This window comes from Oreochromis niloticus, linkage group LG8, assembly GCF_001858045.2.
Source record: "Oreochromis niloticus isolate F11D_XX linkage group LG8, O_niloticus_UMD_NMBU, whole genome shotgun sequence".
NCBI classification, from domain to species: Eukaryota; Metazoa; Chordata; class Actinopteri; order Cichliformes; family Cichlidae; genus Oreochromis; species Oreochromis niloticus.
In genome coordinates, this window is record NC_031973.2 from 16190343 (window position 1) to 16203011 (window position 12669).

The following is a 12669-nucleotide window of genomic DNA, read 5'->3' on the forward strand; positions in this document are numbered from 1 at the left end:
CCCAAACACATATTACATTGGTTTTGGAATCGATAAAGCAGGCTAACATTAAGCTTCTAGAATGGCTGTCCCAAAACTCCAATGTCAACCCTATTCAGAATTTAATCAATTCTGCCAAAAGGAGTGGTTAAATATCAAGCTAGAAGTATGGCACAGACATCTGTGACTCAGGCATCTCAACCATAACCAAAGGGTTATGGTCAAGACACAACTTGCTAAGGGGGCATCTAACCAAATATTAGTGGGGGAGTATGTATATTTCCAGTGGTCAGCAATGTGTTGCTAGAAAGACGGATAACCATGGGAAATTTTGAATCACCAGTTAAGATAACTCCACTAACTGCATGTCTTTGGACTGTGGGAGGAAGCAAGAACATGCAGACTCCACACAGAAAACCCCCCGACCAGATGATGGATTCAAACCCAGGACCTTCTTGCTGTGAAGCAACAGTGCTAAACCCCACACAAACATGCTGCCCACTTGTGTCCACTTAGTCTTTAAACACATATGCTTTACAATCATTCCACCCTGGAAAAACAACAGTTTAAAAAACCCATTAAAAGCCCCAAATCACCATGACATTCACATGTATATAAATGTATGTAACGTATGTATCCAAACAAACATAATTGAGCCCATTTTAAAGAGAATAGTAAACAGCCCTGTAATCTCAAGCAGAGATAACCAGACATCAGCTGTTTAATGTAAAAATGAATTAAGCAGCATCTCGGTTATTAGCGCCTGTTTGAGTGTGTATATAACAAAAGCTTAAGCTTTTATGGAAAACATTATTAGCAGCAGAGGAAGTCTACCACTACAGCATGTTTCTTGCTTATTATGTCCTCCTTTTTAACCAGTCATTTGTGATGAGATATATTGATTGCCTCATTTAGTGAGCAAGGCTGAATCACTGTGGACCAGGCAGTGCTGTCCTCACATTCTCTTCATTTTTCAAGTATGCTCATACAAACACAATTTTTAGACCATCTAGTCTTTCTGATCCTTCTAAAAGCAGTATATATCTGCACAGCTTTCTTATTAAGCAGCACAAAGCACAGCATGATGGGCTGAAATCCTAATTTATCAAAGAAAAACAAATAATTCAAATGCCCCTCACGATCCACAAATATAAGATATTTTGTCTGAGTTGAGATTAAATGCATTTCCTTAATAATACATGTGTGAAGCACAGATATATGAAACTTTATTTCAGCTTTCTTTATTATTACAAGTTTAGAAACTGCTTGTTTCATATTGTAGAGAATACAGTTGGCATGCATATTTGCACCCACGAAAACATACCTAACAGCAACAAAGTACAGTTGTCCACAGACTCGCAGTAAAATAAAGATAAGAGACATGTATATAATTTACACATTTACAGATGCTTTTATGCTCCAATCAATAAAGGCATTGTTTGAACGCAGTGTAGAGAAAAACAAGTAGCAGTCCAGGAGATGAAAGATTCACCTCCGCTTAGCAGGGATAACAACATTTCCACTGGTTGCGATGGGGATTAGAAGCCTTCGCTGGTCCATGCGAAGATACTTTTCAATAAGCACTTCCACTGGCACCTTGTCATTCACATAACCCTGCCTGCAAGTTACAAACACATACTGGTTAAGTTCCATGTTAGAAAATTAATGTAAAATGTCAAAAAAAATAGATCATGAATGAGGTGTGCTACCTATAGGAGGGATTCAAGATATTCTACAGGCTTATGCTCTTATTACAGTCAGATATTGCCTTTAACCTACACAGAGCTCAACATTGCCATCTAGAGGTCAGAATAATCCAAGCGTTGCAGAGTGGGGTTTTTTTTTTTTCCCCCCCTATGTTAATACTGTAGTGTCAGTGTCTTACCTTACAGGTGGGCACTTCTGGCTTAAAAGAATTCTTCTTTTTAAATACATATTATTTGGGGGCCTTTTGGCTTTATTAGATAGTGGAGAGTGAACAGGGAAGACAGGCCTACACTCAACATGGGTTTCTTGATTCGTTTTGTTTTTTGGTTCATTTTATTCATTTATTTATAACACAGCAGAAAAACTAAACAGCTAGCTAGTTGGACATGTACACTGAGCTGTGCAGAACAAGGTATTTAAATAAATCTGCACATGTTTGCTCCATAAAGTTATATAGCAGTGTTGTATTGAGCCTCCTCAAACCCTCCTATGAACATGTAATGCAGTTTTGTGTATAAAGTAGTTCGCTACATTTTTAAGTGGTATTTAAGTTTTGCTTTTTCCTCCTTAATTAAACAAAGGGGCTTTATGACATTAAAAACATTGACTGCAAAAAGTCTTGAATTCTGCCCTCATACCTTTTGAGCAGAAGTTCAACGTCCTCGACCTCTATGGTTTTTCTCTTTGCATGGACAGCATATGTCTCCAGGTCCTCAGCTAGCCGGTCAAAGAATTTATCCATTCTGTTAAAACGACAACAAATCTGTTATATTAAAGCGACACACAGTTCTAACAAAGACAAAGAGACACTGCATGTGATCAATGGCGAAACAAGTATGTTACTTACATTTCATTTAGGACAGGGTGGACGTCTGCAGAGACTTTTGTTTTGGCAAAGTGCTTAAAGACGCCCATAAGGTAACTCTTAGGAAGAACTGTTTCCTTTTTAGAGATCTTCGTCTTCCTCACTCTCCTCTGCTTAGGTTTAGCTGCAGGTAAAGGTTCTCTTGTACCGCTGGTACTGGTAGAGACAAGAAGAGAGTGTCAGTGACAGGCACTGGCAAATAAAAACTGCATTCTGTACCTGTGCTACAACAGCAGTTTTTCTATTTAAAGCAGAGAGGCTTTTAGGGAGTTAAAAGACCACTGTGTCAGCTGAAAGGTACATATCCCCGGCTGAGTAGGTACTTCTTTCTCCCTAAAAACAGTCCTGACTGAAACCCACAGGACACACAAACACGCACGCACGCACACACACACACACTTAAGTGTAGTAGGACATGCAGCTTACCTGGCCTGATTGTTCTTTAGAATAGAAGGTGATGCTGAAGGATCAGGACGATTAAAGTTAATTTTCTCTCTGACAAACGCTGGAGTCTTGCAGGGGAAGTCTGAAGCTATCAGAAAACAGATTTCTTAGTAATTCTGAATGCTTAAATAGATATTTTACCAGCGCAAACTAACCTTCATCCTCTTCATCATCTTCTTCTTCTTCTTCCAATTCTTCTTCTGGTTCAGCAGGGTCCTCAGCTGGAGCTTCATCAGGCACAGTTTCACTCCTACCATCTTCAATGTCATATGTTCCCTCTGGCAGAGGAAATGAGTTCTCTTTGTCAGCCTCAGCCTCATTCGTTGTCCCAGTGGCCTCTGCCTGTCCTTGGGTTGAGGATTCGGCCACATCAGGGTCTCTGGTGTGAGTCTGACCACTCTCATGGCTTCCCATTTCAAAGCTGGTGTGCAAATCAAGAGTGCCATGCCCTTTGAATTTGGCATCAGGCCATCCTACAAACAAAACCACAAACAATAATTAATCTCAGCCATACAGATTTTTAAATGCTAATTGATTGATTGATATTTTTTTTTTTAACCTGCAAACGTAGCATTAGGGAAATCCTCTGCTGCCCCTGTAACTGGCACAGTGAGACCGCCCTCAGAGCGATAAGCCCTCCGGTTGATGTGTTCTGAGTCATGTTTCAGCTGAGATGATGCCTCCTCTTCCTTTTCATCGCTGAAGATCTCAAAGTCATTTTCGTTCTCAGACTTGGTCACGTGCTCATTTCTCTCAGACTGACCACTAACATCCTCTTCAGGCAGGGCTTCTACAACTTCATCAGTGTGATATTCAGTGCCACCGTCCTCTTCAACCTTTTCGGTTTGAGAGTCTGGTACAACGTCCTCTTCCTCAGACTGAGTAGATGCTTCAACTTCAGACTGGGAACCAGTTTGAGATTCCTCTACGCCTCTCTTGTCTTCTTCCTCTTCTTCTTCTTCAGTCTGATCCTCAGCCACATTCTCGTCTTCAGACTGAGAACCTGCGTCATCACCCTTTTCAAACTGCGAGTCGGCTGTACCTCCATCAATGTTAGAGTCAACTACACCTTCCTCATCTTCCTCCTCCTCCTCTTCAGTTTTAGAATCTGCTTCAGCTTCCTCTTCAGCCTGTGACCCTGCTTCAACACCCTGTTCAAGATCGGAATTGAGGGCAACTTCTGCTCCGTCCTCACCTTCTTCAAACTGAGCTGCATCATCGCTTACACCCATCTGAGATTTAACTACATCTTCGTCTCCGTCAGATTTTGCCACGACATCTTCAGGTTTATTGTAAACTGTTCTCCTTGCTTCCTTCTTTTCAGATTCATCTTCAGTTGGAAACACATACACAAGTTGGTCAGTTTCCAGCTTGCTCTGCTCCACTTCCATCTGCTCCTCCAACTCCATCTCCCTCATGTCTTTCTGCAGCTGAGACCCCATGACTGTAGGTTTGTCCTGAGTAGCAATGATAGAAAAGTTGGAGGTCATGGCATCAGCCTGGGCGTAGAGAGCCGTGTTACAGTTCACGATATCGGCTGTGATATCTGGTTCGCTGAGTTTGCTTAGACCTAAGGTGAAGCCCTCAGAGTGAGTAGATTCACCGAGCCCCTGCTCCACAGGTCCAAAGCTGCTCATACCTGGATGACAGGAAGGAGGAAAATGTAAGGTGGAGGTAAAGAGCAGCTGCAAATAACCTACAATTCTTTTCATGCTGTACTTCTGTTCTCACGTCACTGGGCTGAAGTGTTAAATGTATACGCAGTTGTAGCTTTGCAGTGAACCTCTGCAGAATTTAACTAAAACTTTCACCAGCAGGGGGCAGCACCTTACTTGTAGGTGGGTTGAATAGTTGGACGTGTGCTGGCAGCTTAACCAAAGGTTACATGGCCTTGTTACACCATCTTGTGATAAAAATTGGTATTAAACAAAATTACAATCCAATCTAGTTCCACTTTTTTTAAACCTCCATTCAGCACAATTCTTTTTGAGACATAGTCACAGCAGCTTTGTCTTTACAGTCTGGTAAAAGCTTTACTTACTGAAACATTTTCACATGCACTCATCTACAAAATGTATGAGAGGTGAAGAAGACAGTGGAGATATGCGTCAGGGGTGATTTGTGACAGAAGACCAAAATGTCTGAATAAAGGAGCAGAGGCCAAGCTGGAGCTGACAAGGAAGGACAGGATTAGAAATAAGTATAATGAGTATAACAGCTCAGGTTTAGTCAAAGTCTGGACTCAAAGTTAGAGAGGCAAAGCTGAGAGGTTTTGGACATGTGCAAAGGAGGGATGGTGACTTATATTCAACAAAAGATGTTAAAGAAGAAGCTGCCAGGCAGGAGGAAAAGAAGAAGACCACGGAGTAGATTCATGGATGCAGTGCAGGAGAGGATGTTAGGGATAAAGATGGTTGCAAATCACTGACAAATTCACTGTGGTGACCCCTAAAGTGAGCAGCCGAAAGAAGGTGATATTTAAAGTGACTCAATAGCAGGTCAAAATCCAGCGACAGTTCTCAAGGTGAAAAAGCCTGATAGTGAGGTTATTTAGCAATGAATCAATTATCAAATTAGCCAGTCGGTAACAACAGTATTTGAAATTATATTATACGTTTCTGTTTGATTTTCTGTGTTTTATACCATATGGTTGTATGGTTGCCTCAGAAAGAAATCTTTGAAAAAATTGTGGCCCATTAAAAGAATGTAATAAAGTATTTTGATCGCAGTGTTCACCTCCCATCTGTCGTTTATCTACAGCAGCACCAAATTCTTCCTCTGAGATTTTCCGACGATTTGAAACTCTTCTCTGCAGACCTCTTTTCTCAGTCTTAGCGTCAACAAATGGGGTTTTTAAATTCAAGGAAGGGGAGCTGAAAAACAGATTGGACAAAAAATAAAAAACATGGTGTGCATTCACACGCTAATCATTAATTCTAAATCTAATTAATATTTTGCATTCTTTCTACACTTTACCTCAACACAGACAGTGATGCAGTGTCATCTATTGATTGTTCAGTTTCCTCTTCAGCTTCTGGAAGCACAAACATCCAGCATACACAGTAAGTGTTCACATTGCTGCAGAAGCACACTTAAAAAAAAAAAAAAACCCCACAACCTCATTTTCATTTGCTGTACCTCCTTAATACTCGTTTCAACCTTACCATCTCCATCTTTAAGTCGTTTTTCAAAAGCCGTCGTGTTAAAACTTCTGCGCGGTCTCTTTCGGCTCAGTCCCTTTGCAGTGCTGGCTGCTTGGCCAATCGTTACATCAGGCAGGTCCAGCCCTGACAGCTCCATACTGAAAGTCAATTTAGCCCAAAAGTTTATTTCCCTTCACAACCAGAAATAGTTCAGTTCCTTGAAAATACTGCTGTATTTACTTCCAAAAATGCCATGGATCACCCTGTAACGCACAGCTCACCTAGAATGCGTTTTGGAGATGGTCGAATTGGCTGAAGGTGGCTCCGGCTCTTCAGATGTTTCTTTCTCATGAACCACAGGGGATTTCACCGGCTCTGAAAACCAAAACATATAAGCAAAAGCAAACCCAACCGAAACCAACCAAAAATAAAAAGAAGGCTAGTTCACGCACCTGTCCGCAGGATGTTCATGAGTATGTGTCTGGGAGTGTCTCCGTCATTAATCAGTACTGAAGATGTGGCAGGCATGTTTACCTTTTTGAACACAACTGAGGCAGTCCTCCTTTTAGTGGCGGGGAGGGATTTTCTGGTTATGCTCTAGAAAAAAGGGGCAAAGTGAATAAGTTTAACATGCCCAAGAAGAACAACTGCCCTGCTCACCTCTTTCCTTACCTCATGGAGCTTATGTCTCATGCTGCGCCTGAGGATCTCCTGCGGGGTTTGGGGACCCGCATCTTTCTTGCTGAGCCTGCTACTGCGCCGGGTCTCGCTGATACTCAGCTCCTGGGAATTACTGGAGACAAGTCAGCTTACGATTAGTTAATACTGGATACAAAGTCACTGAGACTAACGTGCAACAACCACAAGAGTTTGCCAATACGTTAGCAATATCTTAGCTAACATTAATGCTGAAAATGCCAGTGAATACGACTTTCGTGGTTCTCTCCCAGAAAATGAACCGTACCTGCGTGTGACAGGGGTCCTGGGTGGCTCGGTGGTGAGAATATGTTTCAGCAGGACCCGAGCGGACAAGTCCTCCGTGGGATCCATTTAGCTACCGAAGAGCAAAGTTAGCTGAACTAAGCTAGCAGACGATTGCGGGCAATTAAACGTCAAAAATGTTAAACAAATGACTTTTTCCACAACAACGCTGTCCAAACGAGCGGTGCTCATCTGAAGTTAGTGTCGTTTATCTCAGCTTTCACCCGAACGTCATTTATCTTCCGATACTTGCCTTGTGTTGTTTGTTTCAACGGACTCACTTCTCATATGGTCCCGCGTTATTTTTAAGTGAAATCTCGCGAGAAAAGAGATTCGACTTAAACCTCGCGATAACACCATTGACCAAACGCAACACAATTCAGATGTATTACATGGCAATAATTTATCAATTATTTTATCAAATTAAATAAGTAATTTAATTAAAAATGAAACTTTCATATTATTTTCGGAAAAACCAATAATATAAATAAATAATTTACAAAATCAGAGGTATGGATTTTTTTCAATACTGAAATTTTATTTTATCATATTTTATTTCACTTTAGTTTAGTTTAGTTTAGTTTAGTTTTCATCCATACTTCAAGATTGTGGGTCATTACCCATGATTATTATCCTAATGCAAACCTTTGTGAAAATATCTCAAAACATAGAAAATAACTTCAGAAATTTGAGCTAATGACCCAATATTTTGAGATAATAACCTACGGCAAAAAAATCTATACAGATATGATACACACTCATAATCAGTCAACATGAAATTCAGAATGCATAACCATAATATTTGAGATTAGAAGATAATACAATAACAAGACCAAAGAAGAGGGAGTAAAGAGTGTTTCTTCTGCATTATGGTCCAGATATATTAGAAGTCATACATTTATTTTTTTTATCAATTTGTGTTATCACTAAAAACCTCACATCAAAAAGTAAATCACATAAATTTATACTTATATATTATAAATTCTCTTGAGAACTGTGTTGCTCTCACATTTATTTTCCAGTTTATCGCACTACACTCCACTGGTCAAAACTTAGTGCACACCTGACAGAAATTCAAAACACCTCACTGCACCTGACAACTCACAAATGTGTATAGGGAAAAAACAATGGGCCATGTGTCGTATATTATTTACCTGCAAGAGAACATGTCAGTTACCACAAGGGGTGACAATTATAAATATGTTAAAATATTGATCTAAAAAAAGGATACAGATTTTTCATTTTGAGAAACTTATCCTACTTATCTCTCTTTGTCATAAGGTTGTACACCACCACCATGACCACCAATTTCAAATTTGGATTCATTTGGCATACCTCAGGCTTTTCTCCCCATTTTCATTCCTGTAGATTGTCCTCTTGAAAGCAATCCTACCTGCACACCATGCCAAGTTTTCAACTAATGCAAAAATACAATTTTATGTCTCTCATACTCTGTTATCTTTGGCATTTTTCATAGATTCGGCTAAGGAAATTGGAGCAAAAGCTTTGAACTTTTGAAGAATTGCTCAAGACCACATTATTCAATAAAAGGACTAGATGTTACAATCCCTGATAATGCATTGCTTTAAATACAGAAAAAATCTTGAGGAATGGCTGTTATGAGGAATAGCAGCCCCAAACTTCACCAGCGGCATACATCATTGTGTGCCTCAACTTTCTGACTTTTACCCAAGCTAATCTGCCATTTTTTCTTCCTTGGTTAGGTTTACAGATTAGAGATCTGATCTAGATTATCATATTAAAATGTGGGACACATCGTTAGTAGTGGACCTTGGATTCATCGGGTGTTTCGGCCATTATCACTAGACACCCTCATCCAAGGAGGCCCTGCCAGGATTTATCAGGCCCCGGAGTGTGTCACTGGTTTATGTTAAATTGTTATTTCTCTTCTTCTTTCTTCTGTTTAGTTTTCTACAGTTTATTTTCTCCTATCTATTCACTGCAACTGAGAAGTAATACTTACCTCTTTAACATTTATGGAGCCTAACTTCTTCAAAGGGATAGAAAAGGTGATAGAGAGAAGTAAGACAAAAGGGACAAGATAGGAAAGAGCAGAGAGGAGAGCCAGAAGGGGGGCGCCCGATCTGGCTTCCCACACCTCCCCGCCGGATCGGGCAGTACGCTCTACCTCTCTACCATCTCCCAGAAAAAGGAAGAAGAGCAGAGGAGAGGAGAGCGGAACATTTTTCTTTTCTTTCATTATTCCTTTTGGTTCACTACCATGAGGTTAACTGCACATTCCCCAGGAGGCCCTTAGACAGCTGCTGAGGCAGGCCCACCACGGGTTGGTCAATCCTGGGCGTGTGTCTCGGGGTTAGCTGACTGCCTTGGCTGCCCAAGTGATGTCAAAAAATTAAAAGGAAGTCTGACTCATTAGAAAGAAAATATATTTTTTTTAAAAATACAAACAAGGGATGGCTCAAGACTGGATTTACAATTTCAAACTTACTTTACACATTAAAAGTCTGTGTCAATAGAATAAGAAGAATTTCTGTTTTTTGGTTCAAATCTAAGACCAGGTGAGGATGATGGTTAAACCATGTAGAATTTGAGATATATGCATTAAATATAAGGCTCTATATATATGTATATATATATATAAAAACAAACATCAGGGGGCACTTGTTCTCATTGTCTCAAATTCTACTATAGTTTCTTTGTAAACCACTAAAGGAGCACATTCTTGCTTCTCATATTTTCTGATGTGTTGTAATCTTTCCCCTCAGCTCGTGCCTGTAATAAGCATGCAAGGGAGGCATTAAAGATTTAAATAGTCTTTAATAATTTATGGCAGAGCAAACTGATATTCAACAATCAGTAAAACAGGTGGTTGTCTGTTTCATTCATAGTCATTTATAGGTGAATGCTCCCTTTCCCCAGCACACTGGAAATAAACCTTCATTTGCTGTCTTAGGCTTGTTTATATTTTTTTTTAAAAAGTGCAAAGGCTCCTCGCACGGATGGCTTAGAAGTCTGGCCTGTCCTTCTTCAGTTTGGAGTAGTCCATGTTTACTGCAAGAAGCTGGACACACACACACACACACACACACACACACACACACACACACACACATAAAAACAAATATGCATTATCATTTGACTGCAGAGATATGGACTTTGACACAAGATAACAGAAAAGATATGGCCTGTTTCTTCGCGGAAACACGCCTGCTCTATAACTGCTCTATAACTTGACATAAAGGATTAAGAAAAATAGCTCGTACTTTGTACTGCTGATTGGGCTCCATTTTGTTCCAAGGTTCAGGGTTGTTCTTGTGATCCCATCTGAAGACAAGAAGAAAAGCCGTGAGCAAAACAACACTTCCCTGAGAAACCGAGGAAGCTGAAAACGCCCACTGTTCTACAAGTTTAAATCGTCTCAGATACTTACGACACATCTGGGTTTTTCAGAGCTGCCCTTGTCAGGGCCAACACACTCATGGTTGCCCCTCCACTTATGAAGATGAACAGGGGGATCAGCTTTGAACAAAGGACATCAGTCAATAAATCTATCACTTTATCAATGCCAGTGGAGCAAAACAAAAAGAAAACAATATACAGAGTTTAAAAAATGTTAGGCACATTTTCCTTCTTGAGTTTAGAATGGAGGAGCAGAAGCTGCTGTAAATCTGTGTAAATCTGCTGCTTTCTGACTGGAAGTGGTAGTCTTAGATTAGGTTACCAGATGTCAGAAACTAAAATTGCAGACATAAAAGATGGGAACAGACAAGATGGACTCTGCTTTCCTCTGCAGCTGCAGATCTTGCAGGATTTCCTGTGTGGAGCCTTAAAGAGTATGTTTCTATGTTTGATCTATAAAACATTGATAAATCTTTGTTATCTGTGTCCTTTTTGGATCTTATTCGCCATTTCATCTGTTCCCAACCATGTGTAGGAGTCCAGTTTTTCCTACTCTGCGTTGCCAAGACATAATGTGTCTTATTAAGTTTTAAGATAAGGGCAAATATTTGTTGTCCCTGCTTATATTACCACACTTTGACCCCGTGGCCAGTTGCATGTGTCTATCAGCTATTTATACAACCAGGGTCACTTTCTCACCTTGCTGCTGTGGGTAAAAATGTGCAGTTTTCCTTAAAAAGCCTTGCTGAGGCGGCGTTACTGTTATAGTAACAGTCTGTGATGTATAAAATGCACAGGATTTCCATACTGGTATTGTTATTGTTATCTCCTGACATAAGAGGATTGTTTAAACAATGAAGTGTTTTCACCAGCAGGGAGCTGACAGGCTTCTCAGTCAGAGCAGGAGGGGGACAAAGCATTTCCATCCAGAGGTCTATTAATATGGAGGCTGCCACAAACCAAACCCTTTCACCCCGTCGTCCTTGGGGAAATAAACCCTCATATGTATTTCTCTGGCCTTCACTCAAGCTAATATGGAAACTACTCCACCGCTATACGTGCTGCCACCACCCTTTCACATGGCTGCAGACGCACGATGAAGTGAAACAAGCGATCCCCCCCCACCACACACACACACACAGAGAGATTTGAACCTCTAAATTGTCATCATTATAACATTTCAGTAACATCAGTATATCACGCTCAGTCGGAGCAGGTGATGCGGTTGTCTGATTCTGCGGATGCCAGAGCGCAAAAACGAACTCTGTCATGAGGAGGGTGCCGGTGAAAAACCCAAGAAAAGCTTTCACGGGATAACACGAATATACTGATTAAAATAAGAGGAATGTAGTGGTGTGAAAATGTTTCTACCATTTGTTTTTGTTTTTTTTTTTAAACAAAACCTGTGCGTCTGTCGAGGAATTTGAGATTTCCGCACTCAGAGCTGTATATGAAATTATTTTTGCCTTTATAAATAGTGAAATACTCTACGAATGCGCACTTTAGGGTGTCTGTGTGTGGATAAGTCACAAAAACTGTTTTCCTGAGCCTTCACAGCTGATCCCACATCAGGTAATTAAGGAGAGATCTTGGGGAAAAAACGGGAGCGCGCGCAGCTTCATGCTTCTGATAGGCACGTTTCAATGTCACCGTCTCCTTGGTTACAGGCTGGTAATAACGACCATTAAAATAAAACGAGTGGCTGAGACTTACAGCTGGGTGGCTCTTAACCTGCTTGGCGACGACCCCAAAGAATGATGACATGGTGGACAGTCCTCCCGCTGACCGGCTCCGTTAACGTGAATATCTGCGGGCTGAAGGCGCGCCTCTGCGGAGGATCTCCTGCCGTTTCCTGCAGGCCTGAACGTACAATTGAACTGCACCCCACCTCCACGCGCTACTGTCAGCCAATCCCACAATGCAACGACAGCAGCTGTGCGAAACCCCTACCTGGGCTCATATCTCTGTGCGCTACGGGGGATTTGCTCAAGTGGATTTTAAACCCTCTACCTCCATTTTTATTTATTTTGAGCAGCTAAAGTTGGACCGTTCAGATCAATCTAAAGGCTCAAAACAGCACGCGCGAATATAAGAAAAAGGAAATGACTAAGAAGTATCAGCACGTGATGCTGTTTTATCTAGCTGCGATGGGATTTGGAGGTGTTTAGT

The 12669-nt window shown here is 40.8% G+C and overlaps 2 protein-coding genes across 3 annotated transcripts; both read right to left on the reverse strand.

Moving 5' to 3' along the window:
- Positions 1–1183: 1183 nt before the first annotated feature.
- cenpt (centromere protein T) lies at positions 1184–7468 on the reverse strand. Of its 2 annotated transcripts, XM_003458760.5 has the most exons (14): positions 7373–7468; positions 7103–7192; positions 6811–6931; positions 6591–6735; positions 6420–6513; positions 6160–6296; positions 5972–6029; positions 5732–5868; positions 3555–4634; positions 3151–3468; positions 2978–3083; positions 2534–2707; positions 2325–2429; positions 1184–1597 (listed from the first exon to the last, which is right to left on the reverse strand). In XM_003458760.5, the coding sequence occupies exons 2-14, from the start codon at positions 7186–7188 to the stop codon at positions 1468–1470; spliced, it is 2691 nt and encodes an 896-aa protein (XP_003458808.2). In that variant the 5' UTR covers positions 7189–7192; positions 7373–7468; the 3' UTR covers positions 1184–1467. The 2 variants fall into 2 exon arrangements, with proteins under 2 accessions (XP_003458808.2, XP_005463950.1); XM_005463893.3 differs by having other exon boundaries at positions 7103–7432.
- A 2430-nt stretch (positions 7469–9898) lies between these two features.
- Positions 9899–12413, reverse strand: LOC100710104 (cytochrome c oxidase subunit NDUFA4). Its single transcript, XM_003458745.5, has 4 exons — positions 12214–12413; positions 10532–10620; positions 10365–10425; positions 9899–10162 (listed from the first exon to the last, which is right to left on the reverse strand). The coding sequence occupies exons 1-4, from the start codon at positions 12262–12264 to the stop codon at positions 10106–10108; spliced, it is 258 nt and encodes an 85-aa protein (XP_003458793.1). The 5' UTR covers positions 12265–12413; the 3' UTR covers positions 9899–10105.
- Positions 12414–12669: the final 256 nt, after the last annotated feature.